We start from the raw sequence: 24,749 nt of genomic DNA on the forward strand, positions 1-24,749 counted from the left end.
AGAGAACGAGCACCTTTCTCTGGGAAAGTATTGGGAGAATAGCCATGATCCAACTTTACCATAGCTTTTAGCACATCTGAAAACCAGTCTAGAGTGTCTTTTATCACTATTCACCTATCTGCCAGCACATTGTCTCTAGCTTCTCCCATCATGCTGATAAAACCTTGCTTGGATCCTGAAAGCAATACTGAACCCTGTCAAAAACTCCATCAGTGTTTTTCAATAGTGAAAAACAACTAATTTTCCTCCTTGACTCTCAGCTTTTGCAACTAAATTAACTAACAACTCGCAATTCCCAGCTCAGAGGCAAAAAAGCAATCCTCTTGAAAACAGGCATGTCCACTTCATAGCATTTAAAAAAATTAAATTATGGAGTCTATGTTTATTGTCTGAAATATTTCTATCAAACCCAGTGTACAATGACATTCTTAAGTATAATAAATAGACTGAAGTTTTAAGCTAAACTCTGAGAATGAAACTATGTTTCTTTCCTTTTAATGCATAAAAAGCTACAATAAAATTGCGCACGAATAATTACATGTTTATTTTCAGATTTCCAGAGGTGCCATTTACAATAGCTGCTCAGCTTTCTATCAGTTTGGAAAATGGGAAATGAATGTTAGCACTAAATTCTCTGCATAAGACATGTTGACTCTTATAAACAGAAAAACACTTACTGAAAGTCACCAGACTACAATAGAGCAGCATGCAGATTGGTAATGGGTATACTTTTCAAAATCATTTCCCAGAATAAAATAACAATTAAATAGAAGAACTTGGGAATTTAGAGGATATATGTATTTATCTGGTTCTAATTATAACTTCTTTCTATTCATGAATCCCAAAACAACACACTGGCCCCAGTCCCACATCACAGACTGAATCAAAATTACAGACCAACATTATCTTCATTTTTAAATGCCAACATCCTCAAACTAGAGAGTCAGAAAAGCAGAAGAGAATCAACTGCTATTAGGTTCTACTCTTGAAGGGAACTAACTTGCAGAATGGAGGGGATTAGTTGTGTAAACTGTGCCACTTATGATAGCTCATGTACTGCTATAATTACAACAGGAACATTATTTATCTATTGAGCTACCTTCAGCAGATTCTAATCCTTGGCACTTCTGCCAGCAATCTAGTTTGCTGGGTTACACTGTCCATCGATTAATTTCAAATATGGTCTAACTGAACTATTTCTATAGTAAAAGTCTATGTTAAAATAAAATTTGGCTCCAAACGGAATGCAAAACTCAATCTCCTCTTAAGCACTTAAAAAAAAAAATTTGAACAGAAGTTGCAACATTTAATCACTGTCCATATACCAGCAGAAGAAAATACTGGAAAAAACCCATGGAAATCAAAGAAGCTACATTTATAAAGCATGAATAGCTATATTTTTATTTCACATGCTTAAAGACTTTTTAAAACAGAAACACACTAAGTGCCATTTAAAACTGGATGCTGCTTTGTGAATGCTTATTATTCCTTAACATTCTCAGACCAAGTAATAGATCTGGATAGTCTCATTTTCAAAGGTATTACAGTTAACAAGAATTTAAATTTCTCAGTGCATCCAAAGAAGGATGTTATGAAATAAGATAGACAATATTTGCTGCAGCTACTGTTTAAAAAACAACTTTTAATTGTTAAGATAAGAAATTTATAGGTAGTACATCCTGTACAAGTATAGCTGTGCAGTCATACTTGATGTACCTGTACACAAACATTATTGGATTCAAACTTTAACTTTCTAAAAACACACACACATCTCAAATTCAGTGCTGCATAGGCACCTCTTACAGAAAGAGTGTGTTCACCTGCTTCACCTCTGTTCACCTCTCACAGTTCCTCTTGAGTACAAAATCTCTATTTTTATTCTCATTTAAAGAACAAGTAAAGAAGGATGAGTGGCAAACTTACAGATTGACAACAAAAAGGAAACTCAGAGAAGCTGCTACAGGCAAGTCATTATTCTTTTCATTTCTACACAGTACAATAAAAGTATGAACAGAGATCTAATCTACATCATGCATTTCTTAACTACTATAACTTCAAAAGAGGTTCCAGATACTCCTTAAACTTCAGATGAATGTATCCAACTCACAGAAGGGGACTTGTTCTTTATCAGAAGTTCTCAAACAGTCTTGTATCCAGTGAAAAATGTTCTGTGCTGGACCAGGCCATCTTTAGATCACTCATCTTATGTAAACAGACATGGACTTCTGAATCTTCTGGTCTCTAGCTAAAAGCAGTGGTTAATAGCTAAAAGTAAAACTGACAGACCTATAATATTTAGTATCTTTATAGATAATCTGGATGATGAATTTGAATGCACCTTAACCAAGTTCATGAATCACAACAAACACGAAAGACAGACACACCAGAAGGAAGAACCATCATATAGAGAGACCTCAACATGCTGGAGGACTAAGCCAACAAGAACTGCACGTGATTTAATAAAAATAAACATCAAGTCCTGCACCTGGGATGGAATTATCCCACACTGCAGTAACAGATGGGAACTGACTGAGGTGGTGTGTAGCTCTGCTGAAGATGACCTGAGAGTTAACCAACAAAGCTAACCATGAGAAAGCAGCATGCCCTCCCTGGCAGCAACGAAGAGAAACCATCAAACTTTGAAATGACTCTCAATGCCTGCCACAGTAAATGACTAAGTTACAAATCCAACTACCTGTACACCAGTTTTGCAATTCACTACTCACTGAATGGGGGCCCCCTGGTGGTCTAGTAGTTAGGATGTGGCGCTCTCACCGCTGCGGCTCGGGGTTCGATTCCCAGTCAGGGAACTCCCCCAGGCAGATGGAGCTCGTCAGGCCATCCATCTAAGAGAAGGTCACTCTAAACAAACCTACGTCCTGAGGACCTCGCTGCCACCGTCCGAGCTCGCTCAGCCCCGGCAGATGAACCTCAGGATTAAAGGGTGGGCTCAGTTCAGCGCACACTGTGTCTCACCTAAAAAATCCACTGCGCAGGCTCGAAGGGTAAAGGCCTTTCCCAAATCTTCGTTCACGTAGACTGGCCATGATGATGATGATGACTTACTGAATGACTAAAAAGACTCCATGTTTTGTAAAAAGGATTTGGTAATAATACCATTTGTTATTTGAGAATCTGTCCCACAATACAATGGAAAAAAGCTCAGGGAGCCTAACAAACAAATCCGGGCTTCAGCGCTTCAATGCAGATGTGTTTAACTGCAGAAAACATATCTTAAACTTTCAATCTAGCAGATTCTCCACAGCTGCAGCATCTGCAACTGAGCACACGGAGGGAAGGAAAAAGTATTCTTTGTCAAGTGTTGCTTCAGATTTGCCACCAACACAAAAGCCACAAATTTGTCTCAGAAAGGTATATTTAGTCTGCATATATTGTGAATGCTAAAGAGTCTGCTGCAAGCTGCATCTGAAAGTACAACATGCATTGTGGCAAACTGTACTGTACTGGTGATAACTATATGTGCCAGAATCAGACAGACTCTGGCTGCAAGTACATGATAACATTCAGATATATCATGAAACTCATGGAAGATCATAAGCAGTCTTGTGATAGAAAGGCTCAGGCTTTTCCAGTCGTAATGTTCCTAATACTCATCACTGAATGATAATAAAGTATAAATTCTGAAAGATTATTGAGAGTGACAGTGAAACCAAAATGTGTAGACTAAGACAGACTGACACCTTGTCTTAAAAGGTGAAGGATTAATTTAAGAAACACCTGCTCTAGTAATGATAGGTCACTACTCCCCTTGACCATAGGTAAGCAATAATTCCTACAAAGGCTTTCAGTGAAACATAAAGAAGAAAAAGCAGGGCCCTGAGGTGGGATTTGTTTTGATCATTTATTAAGCACATATACATCCCACAAAATCTTGACCTGGGTGTTTTGCAAGCTGATAGTGACAAAGCAAAAAGGCCAACCTGAATTTGAAATTTTGACATTGTTCAGAAGCTGGATATTTGCTGTGGTTTAAGCTTATCTATCCGACCTTACCCTGGATAACTGAAAAAATACCTGCCATAATCTCTCTCTCAGTCATTACCTGGTTTTGTGATTCCAATATACAGTCACATTTTTATGTTTCACAGCAGCAGATAAGAGGCCCTCACAAGAGATAAGGAAAAGAGTCTGGGAGACAGCAACACTGAGATTTAGGCAGTAAATCTCGCCTAGGCTCTTTAAGACTCATTTGCTGTTAGGCCACCAAGTTCTGTAAAAGCTTGACAGTCTGTCCCCTAAGAGGTGCTGAACAGTTAACTGGTAACTGTATTAGAGAAGAAAGTAGCACTTTGTCACTTTTTGTCATATTCTCAAAAGGTGTAAACACTGAGGGTTGTGTTGTGAAAGCACTAACTCCACATGTAGGCAAATTTATAGTGCTGCCTGTTTCTTAGAGTCCTGATGCCTATACTAAGAAAATGATAACACAGTGAGGCAAATGAAAAATTCTCAAGCACAGAGGATAAACAGACATCTTTCTAGTGAAGTCTACCAATTCTATTCTAGTCTGCTAATCAACAAATAGGAGAGTATCACAACTCTTTTCAAATCCTGAGATAAAAACTGCAAATACCTATTATGTCACATAGCTGAAAATCCAATCTCTAAGTGAAGAATTAATGTTCTTTGCAAGTTTCAATCTGCTTATCTGTTGAGCCAAGTGGACCTTTATTTCTTCCATTCAACAGATGCTGAATTTACTAAATGGGAAACATTAGGCTGAATGAACAAGAAATCACCCAGGAACGAGGTACTTCAGATCTCATTTTTAGGTTGCATTCATAGCCAGATTTTCCCAAATAGCTAGAGCAAGACTATAGAATGTCTCCCCTTATAGAGACTTCAGTGGCTCAGAGTATTACAGGATGACAATAAGACTATGAAAGTTTCCAAAGAAGTGCTATAGTCTCCGCCTAAATACAAACTTGTGAGTCTTTCAGTTTCAGAGGCAGTACTTGCAGTAGTCTGAAGAAAACCAATGGGACCACCACAATTTACATTTATAGCTGAAGTACCACGAAGGTCAACACGGGATGAGAAGAACAGCACCTTGGGCAATTCTTTTAGCAGCCTCTATCAAGTTAGAGTACTGTTGGCAGTGCTAATAACCAAGGGTGCTGAACTTGAATGAACCCCTCCAGATGGCACTGTGAGCTGGAAAGCCTCAGAATTAGTGTGGTTCTGATCTGGTCTGCTCTTCCCTGTCCCAAGAGTTTAAATAGGAACAGATCTAGGAGCAGCTAAGTTCATTACAGTTGGGTTATTTTCTGGACAAGGAATGGAAGTTAAGTGTATGAAAATTCCCTCAAGTCAGGTTACAATGACTGACACAAGTACACCAAGCACATTTCAATGCTGGACTGCTTCAAGAAATGCAATGCCTCAAACTATCTTCTAAAAAAAAATTGCTCAGCTGGTGTCTTAACTAAACTGCTTCTACAGACATGATTTATATATTGTTCCTATCTACTTTTAACTTTACTCTTCTCACATTGAATGCCTCTGCTGATGTAGAGGGTGAAAAAAACATCTGACCCACATTGGTACCATATGTCCCCGAAGCGAAGAGGAAAATAAATGGATTGGGCCAAGCTGTTAGTGACAAAAATGAGAGGGCAGCAGAAGCTTGTTTCATGCTGCTCTCTAAAAACACACAGATCATCCATACTTGAAGCCTGAAACATTAGGAAGTCTTTGGCCAGCAAGGCAAAGGGATCTGACATAAAACAGAGCCTTCTTTACTCTCCATTAAGTGATGAAGGTCACCAATTGTCTCAAAAGACACCATCTATCCTTTGCCTTTGCCCAGAGTTTCAAAGGCTGGGTAAGAAGGGGAAGGCAAAAAGAGTTATGCACTGACAGAAACACACTCCTATTCCACTAGGTTTATTAACACCAATTAAAAACTGGATCCTGAAATGTTCTTTAGCTAGGCTGAAAAAACCCCATGGCACAAAGTCAGCCTTAAATGTCCTAAAATCTTTTGAATAAATTTTTGGTAGGAAGTTATGGAAGGAGAAGGATGTATCACAATGCTAACAAATGGATTCTCGAATATGTTTAAGAAAAATGTTTCCCCCTCTACTCTCTTCTCTTAGCCTTTCTAAAATAACCCAACTTCTATAGCCAATAAATTCCAGGTCGGAGCTAAAATTCTGTCAAATGAATTTTAATAAAGGAGATACAAATGTTTCAGTTATATTTTAATCTTCTAGAAGAATGAGGAAAAAAAGTTGTACTACTTTGCTAAACTGCTAGTTTTTAAGGAGTCATATGATCTCCACCAGTTCTTTGAAATGGAAAACTTCGCTGCTTTGTCATGCCGTTCCTCACATCTCATGAAAGTGTTTTGAAAATTTGCCCAGAAGATGGGTTTGTATACTAATTCATTCTTGAAAATGAATCTTAAGATTAGATTTAGATACTCTGAAAGCATTAGCTGCTTTCCACACAGTTACAGCACTGTTCATTGGACTGTATGAACATGTTATCTCACAGTCCGTTAGAAACGAATGTATCAATATTTATCTTTAGGCACTTTTCTGGGGTGTTTTGGTATCCACATACGGCAGTAGATAACTTCAGCTCTGACATCCATGCAAGGACAGTAAGCTCAGTGAAGTGCAGGACCCTAAGCAGGATGTAAATGTAGATGAGGTTCTATAAAGTGATAGGTTCTTTTTAAAGTGTATGTGAGAGTTTACACTATTTTAGTATCACTTTCCTACCAAATGAAAACACCGGATGTGATATGTTTTGCTGATACAAACAAAAGACAGACTTCAGGAAGTGAACAGGCAATTTGATCTCTGGTGATTTAAGTCAAGATATCAAATGATCATATCTTAGCAACACTTAACAGCTGAACAATAACTGGTGGAGGCTATGACAGACAGAATAATAAATAAAGGAGACACAACCTTACCTATCATAGTCTTGATGTGTAACAACATGATCCCCCTTCACCTTAATGAAAAGCTGCCAAATATTGTGCTAGAACTTAAGAATAACTAATAAAATTAAGCCACTGGTGGCATGTAGTAGACTAAATGAGGTAGTGTACACATGCTACACGTGACACCAACCAAATGGAAAGTAAATTGCCATGTATCTCCACTGGTCAAAGGTATACAGAACAACCAAGACAAAGCTTGTGCTCAATAAATCTGATCACATGAAGATAAAGGCAAAACAAAAGAAAACACACAAAGAAACAAACAAAAAGGCCTGAGACTTGCAAAAGTTATCACACCTCAAAGTCTCTGGGACAGATTAAAGTAATGCCAACAAAATACACTTGGCAGAACAATCATTAGACAGAAGCCATAATTAGTACAATATTTCATAAAGATGAACTCTTTTTTCAAGCTTCTGCATTGACATTTTTTGTAGGGTTGTAAAATTACAACTGTGGTTAAGATTTTAAGTACTTTTCTCCCACTCAATTCCTGATGAAATGAGCCTTGTGAAACAAGCTCTCTTCTGAAGTAAAAGTCAGATACTGCCCTCCTGAACAGAGGACCAAAAAGAGATGGTCCCCAGGCTACTTAAGTATTAAAACTGTGTAGTAGCTTCCAGTTTTACATGTGCTTTATTCTTTCAATATTGTATTCGATTCAACGAAACTGTAGTGTTAGGCTTTACACTTACTGCAGTTGACTTCTACAGACCTATTACTGTCAAGTGAGTAACAAGGATCAATTTTTGTCATTCCTACCTGCAGAACCATACTTCATGAACTGTTCACAATGAATTACTTAAACAAACCACATATATGAATATGCCCCACACAACAAGAAAGAGAAATACAGGTAGAAGTAATGGACTTTTACAGATAACAAGCTTTAGCTGAGCTTCAAAAAAAACACCAACAAACATGTTTCACAGCATAGTAGCAACTTAGTGGTTAAATATAGGCATTAACACATTAATCTGTTCAGAACTTTAATTTTTGGAAAGCAAGAGAGTCATCAGACACGTGTCAGTAAGTATGCTCCCTTCTGTGTCACAAAAATAAACTTACTAACAATCTGAGCATTGCTTATGTAGTAACTTCACTCTATTTCTTCTTAAAGCAACTGTTTTAACACCTGTTCTTTAACAAGCATATAGTGGTATAAGCTATGTAACTAAATATAGTTGAATCAACAGCTGGAGACGCCTTTAATTAATCCCTCAGAGTTCTTACAGGATAACAATTTATTTTAAGAAAACAACTGCAACGCAGTAACACAGTTAAGCATTAAGCATGTTCATTCCACTACATTTAGGTCTTAAAAAAGGTTCAAGTAAAAAGAAATGTCTTTCAGGATAGGTATAGTCTAAAAAGCAATGAAACTATGTCCTCAAATACTACAAGCAGTCAAACAGTTAATAAATCTCTGCCTTGTTCCTTAATTTTCTTCACATGCTGCCCTTCTTCAAAACTGTACGAAAACATTCCTGAAACTATGGGGCACTGAAAAAGTTAAATCTATCTTTTCCTTGTGCCCAAATTAATGCTAAACTTCAATCTAAGTTTCAGTAATAATAGATCGAAAGAGCAGAGTTTTGTTCTGGTAAAATAAAAAATTATTTTCATATCTAATATTTAGTAATTTTTCTCCTCAAATATAATTTTTCTTCTTATTAACCATGTCCAAATGCAATTTATCACATCCTAGAACACAGAGTTTACTCCTCATTTTTACGAGGAATCTGAGGGAGAAAAAAGTTATACAGGACACTGAACTTCATGGATTGGGCAGAACAAGCCTGATCCTTCAAAGAGAAGTTCACAGGGTTTCTCTAAAAGCATTTTAAACTCTAGGTTAGAGCAGTCCTAAATACTTTATGACCTTAAGACTTTAATACCAATGAAACAACCAATTCTGACATTGTAGTAGAATATTCTTCATTATCACCAAGATAAAGGCTTGATAGTGTCAAATCTGATGAATCCTTTTTCAAGAAAAACTTTAAAAAGCTTCTTTTTTTTTGCGAAGTTCCATTAAACACCACAAAATAACACTGACTGCTTAATGAGAAGTTACTTGAGAACAAATGTTCTAATTATTAGCTGGGTACAGAATAATTTCTTATTATTAACAAAAAAAATAGTTGGCTCCAAAAATCCCACACTCCAATTTAGCACTTAATATAAAAATCCATATAGAGTAGATAACACATATTTATACAATGAAATTTAAAATACCATATAAATACCCTAATTCAGAAACACACAAAAATCACAATCTATGGCCATCTGTGCCTGCCAGTTAGAAGCCAACAACAAAAATACAAAAGTATGCAAAAGCAATGGTTGCCAGGAACTTCACACAGTGCTTGTCAATCAAATCACTGGGAATCTGCAAGTTTATATGTAAACTTTATTCTGCAGACACTTTATTCTGCTTATTAATTGTCTTACATGTTTAAAAGTTAAGGTTGACACTTTTCATTTTTACAAAGACTGAACTATTAACATTAAACTATAAAAAATACAAATAAAAATACAAAAAAATTATAAAAGTATAAAGTTTCAAGAAGGAAAGTAATGATAGTTATGTTTCTAATACCAGTATCCTAAATACAAATTCCTTGCACTATTTGATTTTGAATATTACCAGACTGGTTTATATTTTGGTTTACATGCATTTATTTAAGAAATAACTATAAGGAAAATGTTTATGTTTTCAACTGGGGAAAAATCACCAGAATAAATATACTTTCACCTGTTTTATAGCATTCTGTACATTACTTCAAGTGGATTCCTAATAAAATACTTGAAACCCATTTTCCTCACACAGATAGAGCTACATAGACATTATGGTTCAAATTAAAAAGATGTCCTTCCCCAAACCAAGTAGATGAAGACAACACTCAAAAATACAGACTTATTTTAGGGAGCACGGAAAGAGTGAGACACTTTCATAAGTTATCTTAATTGCTAGTCATCATACTGCATTACATCCAAAAAAAGTGCAGTTTTTATATAACACTTTTGTTGCACAGATTAGCCCAGCTCCTTAGGATGTAGTATAGTACTAAACTACTGAATACATACTTATTTGTATTTTCCTAAATTACCTTTATGTTGGGTCTATTCTGGCTCTGTGAAATGGATTATTTGAATGTCATTCTCCCAACAAAAAGGAATATCTTATTGCAGTTGCTTGGGAAGAATGAATTTGTATCTAATTATTTCCTTGCTTTTTCAGACTGTCAAAGTCTTTCTGAAAAGAAGCCCTCACTTCAATCCAGTAACCGCTCTCCCTAACGGTCTCATCCGTGAACATGCTGAAGGTACACTCCTTCCTATTCTGCAGCTCATTTAAAAAACATCAAACAGTATCAGCCATGGTTTCAACACCAGAGGAACATTACAGGCCATCAGCTGGGCTTTGCTTCAACAGTCCGAGCATAGCAGTCCAGATAATTTTCTTCCCACCTTGCAGTCCACCTGCCCAAGCCACCTATCTCCAGCTTAGTTACAAATCACCTGTAAGAGATCACATCAAATGCCTTCCTAATGTCGAGGTAAACAATGTCCCCATCTGCTCAGACACTCAGTTCACCATAGAAGATAACTGACTTGCCTTTGATAAATTCCATTTATGCTCTTGCCCTTCATATGCCTCAATATGGATTCCAGGAGGATCTGAAATAATCCTCCTAGAGACTGTGGCCAGGTTGACTTTCCAGTAGATCCCCAGATCCTCCTTCTCACCCTCCTTGAAGATGGATCTGATGTTTGCTTTTTTTCCCCTGCTTAATTTGAAATCTCTAATGACAATGACCTTTTAAAGATGAGGAAAGAAACAGCCTTGTAACAGCAGCATCCAACTTCTGCAGGATGCTGACAGTGCCGTAAATGTGTATACATCAAAATTACTGAACTGGTCCTCAGCTCGACCTTCTGTACAGTAGATAATGCTTTCGCTCCTCCGATTCTGCCATTAAACTCAGGGACCTGGGAAGCCCAAGGACAGCCTTTATCATCAAAGAGGCAAAAAAACCGCTCAAGTGTTGCTACTGTGTCCTTTTGTACCAGATCATTTTGAATTCTAAGTCTCTTCACTGTGTTTGCCATCTACTTCAGTTTAGTACTGTCTACATATACCCACACATTCTTTCCACCACTAATAATGTAAATACTGAGTGACATAGGCTTTGTGAAAGACTGAAAGACCACCTACTTTGACAGTAAGCCATTAAAACAAATAATGCTTAGTACAGTTTTTTATTTGGTTGTAGCCAGGAAATGATGGTTGTACCTAGACCAAGTCTTTAGTTTGCTTATAAGACCATGTCAAACAGTATCAAAAATTTTAACACTTTCAGTAAGTTCTGCTTGGATCAGTGCTAGTTACCTAAAGGTGGTTTCGTATTAACAGTTGTGCAGATCCCCAAGGACCTAAATGTTGACAATTCATTTAGAGAAGTCTGTTCTGTTCAAAGAGCAATCTTTGCCAGTCTTTTGAGACTCTCTAATATATGCAGAGTCTTACTGATGACTGCAGCCTTGGTTACAGTGTATTATCAAGCATCAGTGTAGCTTCCAGGGGGCCAAGGTTGGGGGTAATCAGCTGCTTCTCAAAAATCATGAATACTGATCAGAATCCTACAACAAAAATCCTGATACGTCTAAAGAAAACCATAGCAGGCAACTGCTGCTTCCTGTGGGATCCTAATCAATATTTTATTCCAGGTCCCATAGCTCATTCTTCCACAACACACTGGAAATAATGAAATGCAAATTAGAATTAATTAACTTAAAAAACCTACCATTTCTAGAGCACTTAGTCTATATATTAAATAAGGAAGAAGAGTTTATTAGATATTGGCTGAAAAGGGCTGAAGAGACTATTTTTTGATGCTAGAAAAAGCATCGACTATCAGTTTACTTTGAAACTCTACGTACTGCTTATATTGCCGATTCATGTAAATTTAACATTTCCTTCCAAGAGGAAACCAATTTAGTTGTATTTATGTAGCATACCCCTAGATTTTTTCCCTCCACACTGTGTCCTCTTTAGTAAAAATGCAGCTATGGCAGAGATATTTAAAGATCAAAAATTGAGAAAAAACCCTTTACAGGTAGAGAGAATATATTAAGGTACAGCAAGATCTGAAGAGTTAATTTCTCATTAACCAAGAAGTCTGAAAGAAAAAGGTACCTTTAGAATGAACAGACAACATCTAAATAAGACTTTTTAATAATGAGCAGAAGATTATAATTTTTTTCAAGTAGACAAAGGAACTGACAAAGAGTCTGAGAGGTTACATCTTTGGCAAGAAGACAGTCAACTGTTCAGATACAGATCAATAGTTTGAATTCAGTTTAAGCTGAGCAGGAACTAACAGCCACTCCTTGTTAATAAACCGAAGCAATGTGATGATTTCCATCCAGTTGTCAATGCAATCTTTTCACACACATTGTGTTGAGTTTTCAAAAGTAGTTTGGAGAATTTCAATACATTTTAAGGAGATTGTTCATAGGCATTCTGGCCATCTCTGTGCTTCAACTCTGTATAGAAACTGAACAAAGCTTAAATTTTCATTTTAAAAAATGTTTTTGGGGTTTGATCTTTTTTTAATAAATTGTAAAATACTGTAGAACAAGTCAAACTCAGTTGTGCTTCATCACTTTCCCACATTGTTTATGCCACTTTTACATTAATTCATACCATGTGGGACTGAACAGAGTGAGAATAAAGCCCCCGAACTCTGCAGCTTGTGAGAGACAGCTCTGCAAGAAGCAGAGCAGACATAAGGAGAGAACCAACTGCATGAATTTCACGCTCAGTGTGCAAGGCTTGACAGGCTTGTACCATTTTGACAGGCTTTTATTACTTTTTACATGCTTCTGAATAATGAGAAAAGCGAACTCACAAAGACACTGATACTGCTCACAAAACTGCAGACTTGCCAGTGGACTTTTTTTTTTTCTGAATAAAGCTAAATTGAATTCCAGGAATATATTCCAAATAATGAAGAAAATCTAACACATCCCTCTTTGAGGAGTCTTGTATCAGGACTTCCCTTATTTCTTTTAACATAGCAAACTAGGCTAGTCAAGAGAGTGTATGACTGAACATACCAAGATAGGGTTTTCTTAGCATTGTTACCTGTAATAGTAAGCCATTTCTCCTATACACCTTTTAATTGAAAACATATGTTCTCAATATACATTTATATATATAGATATATATATTTATCTATCTATCTATCTATGCAAATGTATGGTTTTAATGTTAAATTTTATACCTCCCTTAGGCAATCTAAATGGATTCAGGAATATTTAAATATTTTCCCCTTGTTTTCTGGTTGGATACTGGAGTTTTCTTCTGAGAGAAGAGTTTGATGACAAGTAAAAAGTTTAGCAAATAAAACCAGGATGAAGGGATAACAGCCTACCAGTGAAGTCAGATTTGAATCAAATCTTGTGCAATTTACACTGCTTATTCTCTGGAACACCTATTTTATCAATATTTGCACAGAAACATACTCAGTCCCAGGATGCCATCTACTCCATCTCTTCAACTCCACCAATCTTCCTGGATCTTTTGCTTGCTATTGCAGTTTTAGAGATATGCTGTCTTTTTGCCATGGCAGTAGTTTTCAAATCTAGGCTTTCCTCTGAAAATATCACAAAAATGCTATATATTCTCTTTAACATTATTATCTCCAATTGTGGAGAATCTTAAAATTTCTTCATGTTGTGAGATTTAAAAGCATGCTCCAAAAGACCATCTCTTCTTTGTTTTGTGATGATGCTACAACTTAGGGTTGTTACAACTGTGATTTGATCACTCCCCCACTATCCCAAACTTAGTGTTAGGTTTCCAGAGTCTCACATCCTTTTGCTCAGCTGACAACTATTGAATTTGTTCCATCTGGAAGCCTGTTGGGGCTCCTTTTCAGAAGAGGAGGGAAGCAGGAGAACCGACTCCATACTTCCAAGAAACTAAGAATTCTAAGAAATCTTAACATTTTTATTCATTCCTCTGTCTTTTGTCCACTGGTTGTAGGAAAGGTAGTTTATAATATAAAATGTTGGCTTCTCAAGAAATCATGTGAAAATGAAGATTATTGTTTCTTTCAAGAAACAGGAACACCAGGACCATCAACGTGATATGGCATGCCAGCACTTCACAGTCAACAGAATATGTCTCATCGTCATAAAATTCAACATCTACTTTATGTTTCAGTATGGCAGTCAAAAGACTGCAATTATCAGCTGTGTTTCAGTGAACTGTGGTGTATTTATCTTTTCAAATTCAAAATGACATATTAGGTTGCATTAGTAACAAAATTATTTTGAAACAAATAGAGAGAAATACCTTGAAATCCCTCTCTATAGGGCAGATATTTAAGTCAGAGCTTCCACTCCATAAATTAGGATTCCCAACAATTGTGTTACTCCTATATAATCTTATATTGCAATATAAGTAGGACAACCTACTTTTTCTTTTGTCCTCATTTCCATCAGATTTTTCCCTATTCCGAACTCTAAAATGCTAGAGTAACCACACATTATTCTGCAGTTAATACCTTTGTACATCAATATTTAAAAGCAATCTGTTGTTTCGGTATTTTCTATGGGGAAAAAACCCACAGGATTTTCTGGCAACACCTACATATGCCAAAAGGTCCAATGTGCTTCCCCTGGAGTATCAGATACACTTTACTGAAAGTTCTTTAGAAAGAATTTGTGGTGCTGATCAAGCTGATTTCCAAATCAGTATAAACAAATAAACTTGTCTAAAATCTGTTATAACTGAGGGAAACAAATATTGCAGTCATCTCTGTTTTGCTATTGCAACACCCAGACTAAAAAAATAAGTAGTTGGAAAGCAGACCATAGAAATGAGGGAGAGACTAGTGCTAAAATGAAGAAAGTCCTGCAAGTAGGCAAAGAGAAACTCTGTGCTTTCATTTTCGTAATTCCTTTTCCTTACGCAAGGAGCAATTTTAAACTGCATTTTTACAATGCAATTCCTTGCTTTTGCAGGGCTACTAACAATACTGTGTTGACAGTTCTCTATATGATGAAATTAATGTGAAATTCACGGGCTTCTTGGATTAAAGAACAATTCTCGCTAAACTGGCAAAATAACAAAGGTTATCTGAAGTGATATTTCTCTGCATTCTCAGAAGAAATGAGTTTGAGCTCATTCTACCTTGCATCACTATTGTAAGGTAGACAGCTACTTTAAAGCTTTGAACAAAAATATTATTATCAATATACCTTTAAAATTGATAATCAAACTCTGTATTAAAGCAAGAACAGATCTCTGAAATGAGGGAAATGGAGATCAAAACACGGATATGGAAAAAAACCAGAGAACACACTTGGAAACAGGAAGAGTTCTAGTAGTGCCAACTGAAAAGAGATTTGAAATCCTAAATTTCAACTCAAGTACTATTTTTTTATTTACAAAGACCCAATAGAGTCTACAAAAAACTTGAACACGTGACAAAAAAAATATAACTTTCTTTTTATTTTTTCAAAGCAAAAAAAGAACAATGAGTAAACTGCAAAGAGCTGGCAGTTCTATTACCCTCAAAGGAAAAATTAGCCTAGTCGTACCAATTTTTCTGCTACAGAAGGTGTCTTGAAAATGGTTTCACAGATAACCTTTCTGTTGGATCTCTCATCCAAGCTTATGTACCACTTCAGTAGCAATCAATTATCTAGATAAAAGTTATATACATCTCAAATGTATAAAAATTCTTTTTCTACAATAAAATGAAGATATCCACTGTTTTGAACAAAAACAAATACATGGACAACAAGCTAAACACCTCACACTTTGTTTCTCACTTCTACTCAATTTCTGCTCTATCTGCTTTTACTCAAACAGTTTTAAAACCACGTTTTCTCTGTAAGGTGCTGTTCAGTCCCTGTATCTGCAACTTCCTCTGCAAGACAAAAATCAGTTTTAAGCTTAGTCATGTTCATAATCAAACTATACACAGGCAATTCCACATACCTTCTATTATTTGCATTTAAAATTGACAGAGATGCAAATGAGAGTAGATTGAAGCCTGTAAAAGAAGAGAAGCCAAAATCCACAAGTTCAGAAGGCCCTACAAAAAAAAATAGCTAAGCAATACAACAGAGGAATGCCTAGGAATTAGATACAGGTTTATAAGGATCTTCCCGTGCAAGAAAAAGGGTTTCTTCAAATAAAATGTTCTTCATTATAGCATTTTTTCATAGTTTCACTGCACTCTCCTGCTTTGTTACAAACAAAGAGATTAGGCTCTGTTGAGCCAAAACTCACCCACACTTGTCCAGGAAACTCTTAAGAGATCCAATTGCTTCCTCTCCTGTCCACTAATACACATCAGTATCTTCAAATATAGCTCAGCATGACTCCCATTCTGTGAACTTTTAACTCAAAAAGCTGCTTTCCTCCATAATTTATGAAGAGTGACGGCAATGACTAGGGCTTTATGATGAAATAAACACTTCGTGATATGGCAAATATGACTTCTTATTTTAAGAGAAAAGAAGACTAAGAAAATGCAGACTAAAAGGGAAATTCTTGTTTCCTTGATTTTGTCTAATGAGTTTTGTTCAAGTTATTTGAGGCAGACAGAGAATAAGCAAAATGAACTGTTTACACTTGAAATCAGAAGATGATGTCTTAGTAGCCCAGCTCTCTAATTAAATATAACATTTAGATCTATTTAATTTGACTTCTGTGATGAAAAACTCTTAAGAACCACTGAGATACCGCTTTTTTTCCTTTTCACATAAATTACAGGGAGCTTAAAAGGACCATGTTTTACAGTCTATATTTTGAGTTCTTATGGGAGTTTTAAATTAGAGCTTTAATCACTGTTTCACATAACTATTCTATGCTTTGCTTGAGTATTTTATTTCAAAAAAACCCAAATCAACACCTTTCCTTGAGAATTCCAAAACTGCTCAGTGTGAAGAGGCCAGAGATCATAGAATCAACCGGGTTGGAAAAGACCTCCGAGATCATCCAGTCCAACCCTTGATCCAACACCACCATGAACCAGACCATGGCACTAAGTGCCACATCCAGTCTCATCTTAAAAACCTCCAGGGACAGTGAGTCCACCACCTCCCTGGGCAGCCCATTCCAATATCTAAATACTCTCCCTGTAAAAAATTTTTTCCTAATATTCAACCTAAACCTCTTCTGGCACAGCTTAAGACCATGCCCTCTTGTCCTATTGCTGGTTGCCAGGAGCAGAGACCGATGCCCACCTGGCTACAACCCCCTTTCAGGTAGTTATAGAGTAATGAGGTCTCCCCTGAAGCCTCCTCTTCTCCAGGCTAAACAACCCCAGCTACCTCAGCCTCTCCTCATAGGACTTGTGCTCGAATCCCTTCACCAGCCTCGTTGCTTTTCTTTGGACCTGTTCCAGCACCTCAATATCCTTCCTGAACTGAGGGGCCCAGAACTGGACACAGCACTCCAGCTGTGGCCTCACGAGCACTGAGTACAGGTGGCCAAGAAGGCCAATGGCATCCTGGCCTGTATCAGGAACAGTGTGGCCAGCAGGATCAGGGAAGTGTGCCACCTGGGCACACTGCTGGCTCATGTTCAGCTTCCTGTTGATCCAAACTCCCAGGTCCCTTTCTGCCTGGCTTCTCTCCAGCCACTCTGTCCCCAGGCTGTAGTGCTGCAGGGGGTTGTTGTGGTCAAAGTGCAGGACCCGGCACTTGGCCTTGTTGAACCTCATCCCACTGGAATCAGACCATCTCTCCAGCTTGTCCAGGTCCCTCTGAAGAGCCCTCCTGCCTTCCAGCTGATCAACACGCCCCCCGCCCCAGCTTGGTGTCATCTGAAAATTTGCTAATGCTGGACTCAATTCCCTCATCCAGATCATCAATAAAGATATTAAATAGAACTGGGTCCAACACTGATCCCTGGGGGACACCACTAGTGACCAGTCACCAACTGGATGCAGCCCTGTTCCCCACCACTCTCTGGGCCTGGCCCTCCAACCAGTTCCTACCCCAGCACAGAGTGCTCCTATCCAAGCCCTGGGCTGCCAGCTTTTTCAGGAGTATGCTGTGGGAGATGGTGTCGAAGGCTTTGCTGAAATCCAGATAGACACATCCACAGCCTTCCCCTCATCCACCAGGTAGGTCACCTGGTCATAAAAGGAGATCATGTTGGTCAGACAGTACCTGCCCTTCCTAAACCTGTGCTGGCTGGGTCTGATCCCTTGTCCATTCTGTAGGTGCTGTGTGATTGCACTGAGGATGATCTGCTCCATAATCTTGCCAGGCACTGAGGTCAGGCTGACGGGCCTGTAGTTTCCTGGGTCCTCCTTGCAGCCCTTCTTGTGGATTGGCATGACATTTGCCAACTTCCAATCACCTGGGACCTCCACAGTGAGCCAGGACTGTTGGTAGATGATGGAGAGCCGCTTGGAAAGCTCTTCTGCTGGCTCCCTCATCACCCTAGATGGATCCCATCTGGTCCCATAGACTTGTGATGAGCAGGCAAAATCTTTTTCTACCCTCAAAAGAGTAGCATGTAAAGAGCAAACATTCCCAGACTCTTAGACAATGCTATTTTAATAGTACATATCATTTTCATCTTCAGCCGCCTGAAATATTTACATGCATGACCAGATCACAAAATATGCAATTATTTCTTTTTACTATTCAATTTGTCAAGATAACTTCTCCAACTAGTTATACAACCTGTAGTACTTGTCCATTGAGTGTCATTAGAGCTTCCCAAACCAACTTCACTGTTCCATCTGCTCAGTAATTCTCTGGTATAGATCAAAAGCAGTAACACTGCTTATTCTATGCTCGAGTGTTTAACTAAACCAATTCCCTAATTTCTTAAGCTTCTCCAACAATGACATAGTTTCTTTGAACAGTGCAACCATGTATTGCAAACATACATAGAAGCTTTGAAAAGACATTAAATTATGCCTTTCTAACCTTAGAACAGAAATCCTAGACCAACCTGGGAGAATTTACAAAGCATGTTACTGTTTTTCCCTTGTTCACTCCTCCCACACAGCTAAGGAGTGTGCCCTTTGCTCAACAGAAATTTAAACACATATTTAAATACTTTGCAAACCAAATTTCAGTACTGTAAAATGGATCATTCCATAAAACTTGCTATTGATAGCTTCATCTCAATTTTACCAGTTATAATAGCTGTGCCTTTCATGTGTGTCTGTGTGAGGATAAATTAAATCAAAATATTTTTATAAGTTTCAAAAGCTTTACATCAAAATACCCTCAGCCATTTTCTTACAAGGGAATATAATCACTGATGATTTTATTCTGAACATAGAAAATTACTCTGTATAGTTTTGAAAGTTGATCAAAATGGTGCCACATCCTGATAAGAAAAGCCAGCTCCTAAGCTGCTAAATAAATACATGAAATTAAAATACCCAAGCCAACTACCATAAATAGTATCCTCTGCAATGTTAGATGAGATTTCCACGGAAACTGATACATGCAGGCATGCACACATAGTATGTGTCCACATAAATATCATATCAAGTTCTTCAACCACCATCTTCTGTAGTCTTTTTTAAGGCCAGATACATCTACACTATTTGAGACCATCAACAATATTACAGAATTTCCTTAGCAAGGCAAAAAACATATATGATTGATTTCTAATGTCACTTTGTTTTAGGGCTCTGATCAACCTAATAGCATGCATCTGTATTTCTATTGCTGGCACACATCCTCTCCCTTCCAACTTCCATCACAGTCAACCCTCTTTCCCTTAAGTGGCCTTTCTAACAAACACTTTTCTTGCTCCACCATAATCACACCATGATATAAGATGAAGAAATTGCCTGTTTGGAGAGAAGAGAGTTCTGTAAACAAACAGAGAGATCATTTTAATGGGAGGGAGACAGGCATTTATAGAGGCTGGGTTAATATCCAGCACATTTACCTTGCAGCAAAACAAAATGAATGACTACAGGTCTGGAAAAAGGAACACATAATTTACTGGTTTTAACTTTGTGCCTCCCTTGCCTTTTTGGGCTTGTAACAGACAGAACAACAACATGTGGTGCAACTGCTTCACAATACAGACTTGGCATAGTCTCCAAAAATCACCAGGTAAACACAAATCTTGGTGAGCTTCCATCAAGAGCTTTTTATTCCATTTTTCAAATGATGTACTGGCAAAGGCTGTGTGTGCTCACACTGAGACCCATTCTGCCAGGCTTGAGTACACTTAGCACCATTCAATGAAGGTAAGATTCACAATGCAGCTTCTTATTTCCAGTAACAATAAAGGAGGACTCAGAAGAAACCAGTTGCAGAAAATCCATTTTACACTTCTATGTAAAAGTTATGTGGAGAGACAGTGTCTTAGGAAGACGTCAAGAAAAAGTTCAAAAGCAGATCAAATCACACAAAACAAAAATCCACAGTTTGCCTACTTGACATTATGATGAGAAAACAACCAAATGGTTGCTTTACAGAAAGTTCATATTGTTTGATATGCACCTACTGAGATTTGGCAGTACCTACCTTTCAAGAAAAAAAACCAAACCAAAACCAAACCAAAGAAGAATGCAAGTCTCAATTTCGAACAATGATGCCACCATTAGCAATGTCACAGCTGTCTTCATGGCATCTACTAGGCTCGTTTACCATAACCCCAATTACCTACATTCATCCTGAAGTTTATGAAACACCTTATTTACATTTAAAATTTATAATTTCAGGTGGATGGTTTAATGTATTTGCAGTATAGCAATATCTGCACTCTTAGCACAGTAACAACACATACTTAAATACATTTTTCAACTATTTTATTTAAACAATTCTCAAGTGGTTAGGTTCAAAAGTTTTCTGGATGCTTGTTGCCACAGTTCTCAGAAAATATTCACTGGAGCCAAGCATCTTAAGAGATGCACTAATTATGCTACTTGTGAATGTGTTTGAAAAAGAGAAAAGCAGCTATAGGAGCAACTCCTGCTTCCATTCTTTGCTAACACAATTTCTTCTTTTCTGCCTTTACCAGTGACTTGCCACTGGAAGATTGTGACCTAGTCTCCACTCTACAGCACGTTTAGTTACATCATTCACATGTAAAAAGAAGGGGTAAATGGTACACAGAACACCAATGAAAAATCTGAAAAATTAACCGTTTTTATAGTCTTTTCCCACATAAATCACATATACTTGTAATGAGTGATAATTACTTAAACCATGGGAAATGTTTAAAAACATAGAATACTAAAGTCTTCAGTCAAATACTGAACATCATTGGGTTTTTAAGAACATCATTGGGTTTTAAGCAGAAAAGGCTACAACAATAGTGAGAGTTATGACAATAGTCTTAAAATGCAAAACAAATTAGTAAAGTGTGTACATGTCTTTTCTCAAAGTATGAAGGAGGCCACTGAATTCCTGCTAGAGTCCTAGCCTTTGGTTCAATTTTCAGTAATTGCCATTAGTTTTCTGTGTCAAGCCAACATGGACAGAAAAATCTAAATTCTCTTGATAAATTCTTCTTTGTGGTTTATAATAATGCCAAACCTACTCCAACCATTTTCCTTGTGAACTACTGCCTAATTTTCCACAGAAGAATTAGCCAATCTGTGTGTGACAGAATGTACTGTCACCAGGATTTAATTTGTCCCAGTGCCTTTTAGGAGTACTGCATAATGTTGTACAAACACCATTCTTGCACTAAGCGTTTAAAGAACAGGTTTTCCTCTACAAACACACAGCTCTGTCTAGGAGAATTTCCCAATAGACGTTTTGAGCCCAAACAGAAACACATTAAGTTACTAATTTTTTCCTAATACAGCAAAATACCTATTCATACTTTGCAGATGAATGATATGCTCTTTTCCATAAGCCACATAAATAAGGCAATGATGTTGTTTCATAGTTTCATCTTTAGCTTGTCTTCTTTTTGCTGTACTATTACCTCCTGCCACGTTACATGTATATCTTTAGCATGAATGACCGGCCAACTTCTGAACTCTTATCATTTAGCAATGATTGCAGGAAGGAAACGGATGATACCTGACGCCAAAACACTAATTTTATCTTATTTTCCTACGATGCCATTAATTATCTTATCTCACTGACCACACCAAAGCTTTCTTTGAAGTAAAAAAGAGGTCCTCCTAAAGCATAGTAACTGGTCTGTTGCCCAGAAGGCGAAACGCTGTTCAGCCGGTGTGTACTGAGCCGTGCTTAAAGAGCAGAAGGATAAGCTCCCCGATTACCACTCGGGTAAGCCCGCAGGGCACCGTCTGAGCCGCCTGACAGCCCCGGGGCGGTGACGGCCGAGCGCAGGTGTGCGGGCACCGGGGCTGCGGCGGCGCCGGCAGGTGACTCACGCACTGCCCGGCATTCCCGGCCCTCCGCACCACTGGAGGCACCGCTAATCCCCTGTCTCCTAAGGCTCTCTCGCGGCATTAGCTCCACACTGAGGAACAGCTGTCAGTTTTATACAACTTCCTTAAAGGTTCACAGGGTTTCCCAGGCTTATGAGGCAAACGGGATTCGCGCCTTGGGTGTGAAGGATAAGGAGGTTAATCCCCCTCCTCGGCTCTTCCTCCGCCCGGCGCCGCCGCGGGGGCCGGCCGGGCTGTCATCGCCCGGTCCTGCGAGGGCACCTGTGGCGTGCCCGCCGTCGGGGGCTGCTGTATCGGGCACTCGCACCCACCGCCCGGCGGGAGGGCGGGGAGCGCGGGTGCGCAGGGCGGGCGGCACAAAGCGCCTGCTCCGCCCGCGGCTTTGTTCGCGGCGGGGCCCCGCGCCAAGCCCCTGCCGCAGCCCCGCTCCGCCGCCGCACCGCGGCCGGCCCCGCTGACAACCCGCCCCCGTCCTCACCCTGCTGCCTCCCTGCCGCCCTGACACCCCCGCCGCCTCCTCCTCCTCCTACCTTGGCTTTCCCAGCCTCCAGCTTCTTCAGCCGCTCCTCGTCCTCCATGGCGTCTGTGCGGGACAGCAGGGTGTTAGCGGTAACAGGAGGAGGGGCTCGCCCCGCGCCCTCCCCTCAGCCGGGGCGCACAAGCTCGCTGTCCGGTCCCGTCCCGTCCCGTCCCGTCCCGTCCCGTGCCGTGCCGCCTCACAGCGACGACAGCTGCCGTGGCGGGGCCACCGGCGCCGCCATCTTCGGCTCCACGTAAACACGCGGCCGGGGAAAGTGACGTGTGGCCGCCGCTCCTCCTCCCGCCGCCGGTCCCTCCTCCCCTCGCCCCGGCCGCTCCGAGCGCCCTCGCCCGCCGGCGACCCCCGCCCGCCCACCTGGATATCGGCGGGTCCCGCCGGAGCCGCCGCCGGAGGAGCGGGACCGCCCCCCTGCAGGGCAGCGGCGAGGCCGGGGGACCGGCGGACACGGCCGCGGGCACACCCCTCTCCACACCCCCCGCACACCCTCCGCGCCCGGCGGGCAGAGAGGCGGGGGTCCCGCTGCCTACAAAGGAACCGCACCCGCGGGGCGCCTCTCGCTCCCTGCGGCTGCGACACGGAGGTCTGAACAGACAGTGCCCGAGTTCTGCTGGCCCGCGAATCCAGCTACGAGGCTGATTCTGACGGTTCTGATTTTCTTGCTCCTGCGAGCGTATCATTAAATTGCAGGGCTCCTAAAACTCGATCTAAAGCTCGGCAATACGGCAACAAAGCTCCACGAGCGTGTGCCGCAGTCTGTGTAACAATGACAACAAAGGATGTGTAGCTCCCGTTTAAATTACTTGGCATGCTCTCCTTGTGCCAGAGGAGCTATGAGAAGTGTGTTAAAATCACGATGGGGAATATGGCACGTGGCAATTAAATGCTAATACAACTTCTATACCCCAGCAAATACAAAGCAATATTCTGGGATTATTTAACAGTCTACTAAATGTGTGCCTTGCAAGGCTAGTAGCAATTTATATCACGTGGCCCTATTGTGCTTTTTCTTTCAGTTATTCGTGAAGTCTGTTCCGTTTGTGATGGTGTGATGGATGGTACAGGCTTACACACAAAGGAAAAAAAACACTCGGCAGGAACGTGTACCACCTGCAACGTGATCAGATTCCTTATTCTGCATTTGGAATCTCTCTGCTTTATCAAATGAAAAATCCAAAATCTTTCTGAATTAACTTAGATCTCAGCTTTGCTGATTTTTTGAACACAGTTCATTTAGAATACATTCTTTCCTTGCTTGAATTTTCCAACAAAGACCAGACACACCCAAAACAGAAAACAAACAAACAAACAAAAAACAAAACAAAAGAAAACATTATCTGCACAGTATTACTGACCAGGAACAAGGCAAAAAAAAAAAAAAATTAGGTGTCCTAGCAGCAGAATTCCACACCCATATTACTGCCAAAGTAAACTAAACCTACAATCCGACATTTTGAAGGATATTTCCATTCCTCCTAAAACAAATTACATTTCATGGAAAAGTCTAAAATCACTTGTTGATCAGTACAGGTAATGTGCATTCCTGTGTTTACAAAACAATGTCCTCAAATGAATACCATTTATGTCAAAACAAACCACCATCCATCATAGGGAATTACAAATGTCTGCATTATATGTTGTTTCATATTTGAAGCAAGCATATGTTTCAGTTAAAGTTCTCAGACTTCGCCATTTCACTAGAGGAAAAGCATGTTACATGGAAAAACAGCAAATGAAGATGAGATGAATTAATTAAAGAGGAAATATTTTTATAGAAATACATATTTATTTTAGTTCATTCCTTAAAAATATATTCTCAAGTCAGTAAAATAAAGTAACTCAC

General features: G+C 39.2%; 1 protein-coding gene across 8 annotated transcripts in view; it reads right to left on the reverse strand.

Annotated features, from left to right (window-relative positions):
- Window positions 1-23,383, reverse strand: part of AKAP9 (A-kinase anchoring protein 9) — a 114,464-nt gene extending 91,081 nt beyond the window's left edge. For 6 of the 8 annotated variants that reach the window (XM_051802144.1, XM_051802143.1, XM_051802141.1 and 3 more), the window contains exon 1: window positions 22,899-23,184. In XM_051802144.1, the coding sequence (XP_051658104.1) occupies window positions 22,899-22,946 (48 nt within the window). In that variant the 5' untranslated portion in view covers window positions 22,947-23,184. Of the gene's footprint in view, window positions 1-22,898; window positions 23,186-23,263 lie in introns of those variants that run through there. The other 2 variants (XM_051802148.1, XM_051802147.1) reach the window with 2 other exon arrangements.
- Window positions 23,384-24,749: the final 1,366 nt, after the last annotated feature.

The sequence above is a fragment of the Manacus candei genome, unplaced genomic scaffold, assembly GCF_025592945.1.
Source record: "Manacus candei isolate 608988 ecotype Guabito, Panama unplaced genomic scaffold, ASM2559294v1 h1tg000056l, whole genome shotgun sequence".
In the NCBI taxonomy this organism is placed as follows: Eukaryota; Metazoa; Chordata; class Aves; order Passeriformes; family Pipridae; genus Manacus; species Manacus candei.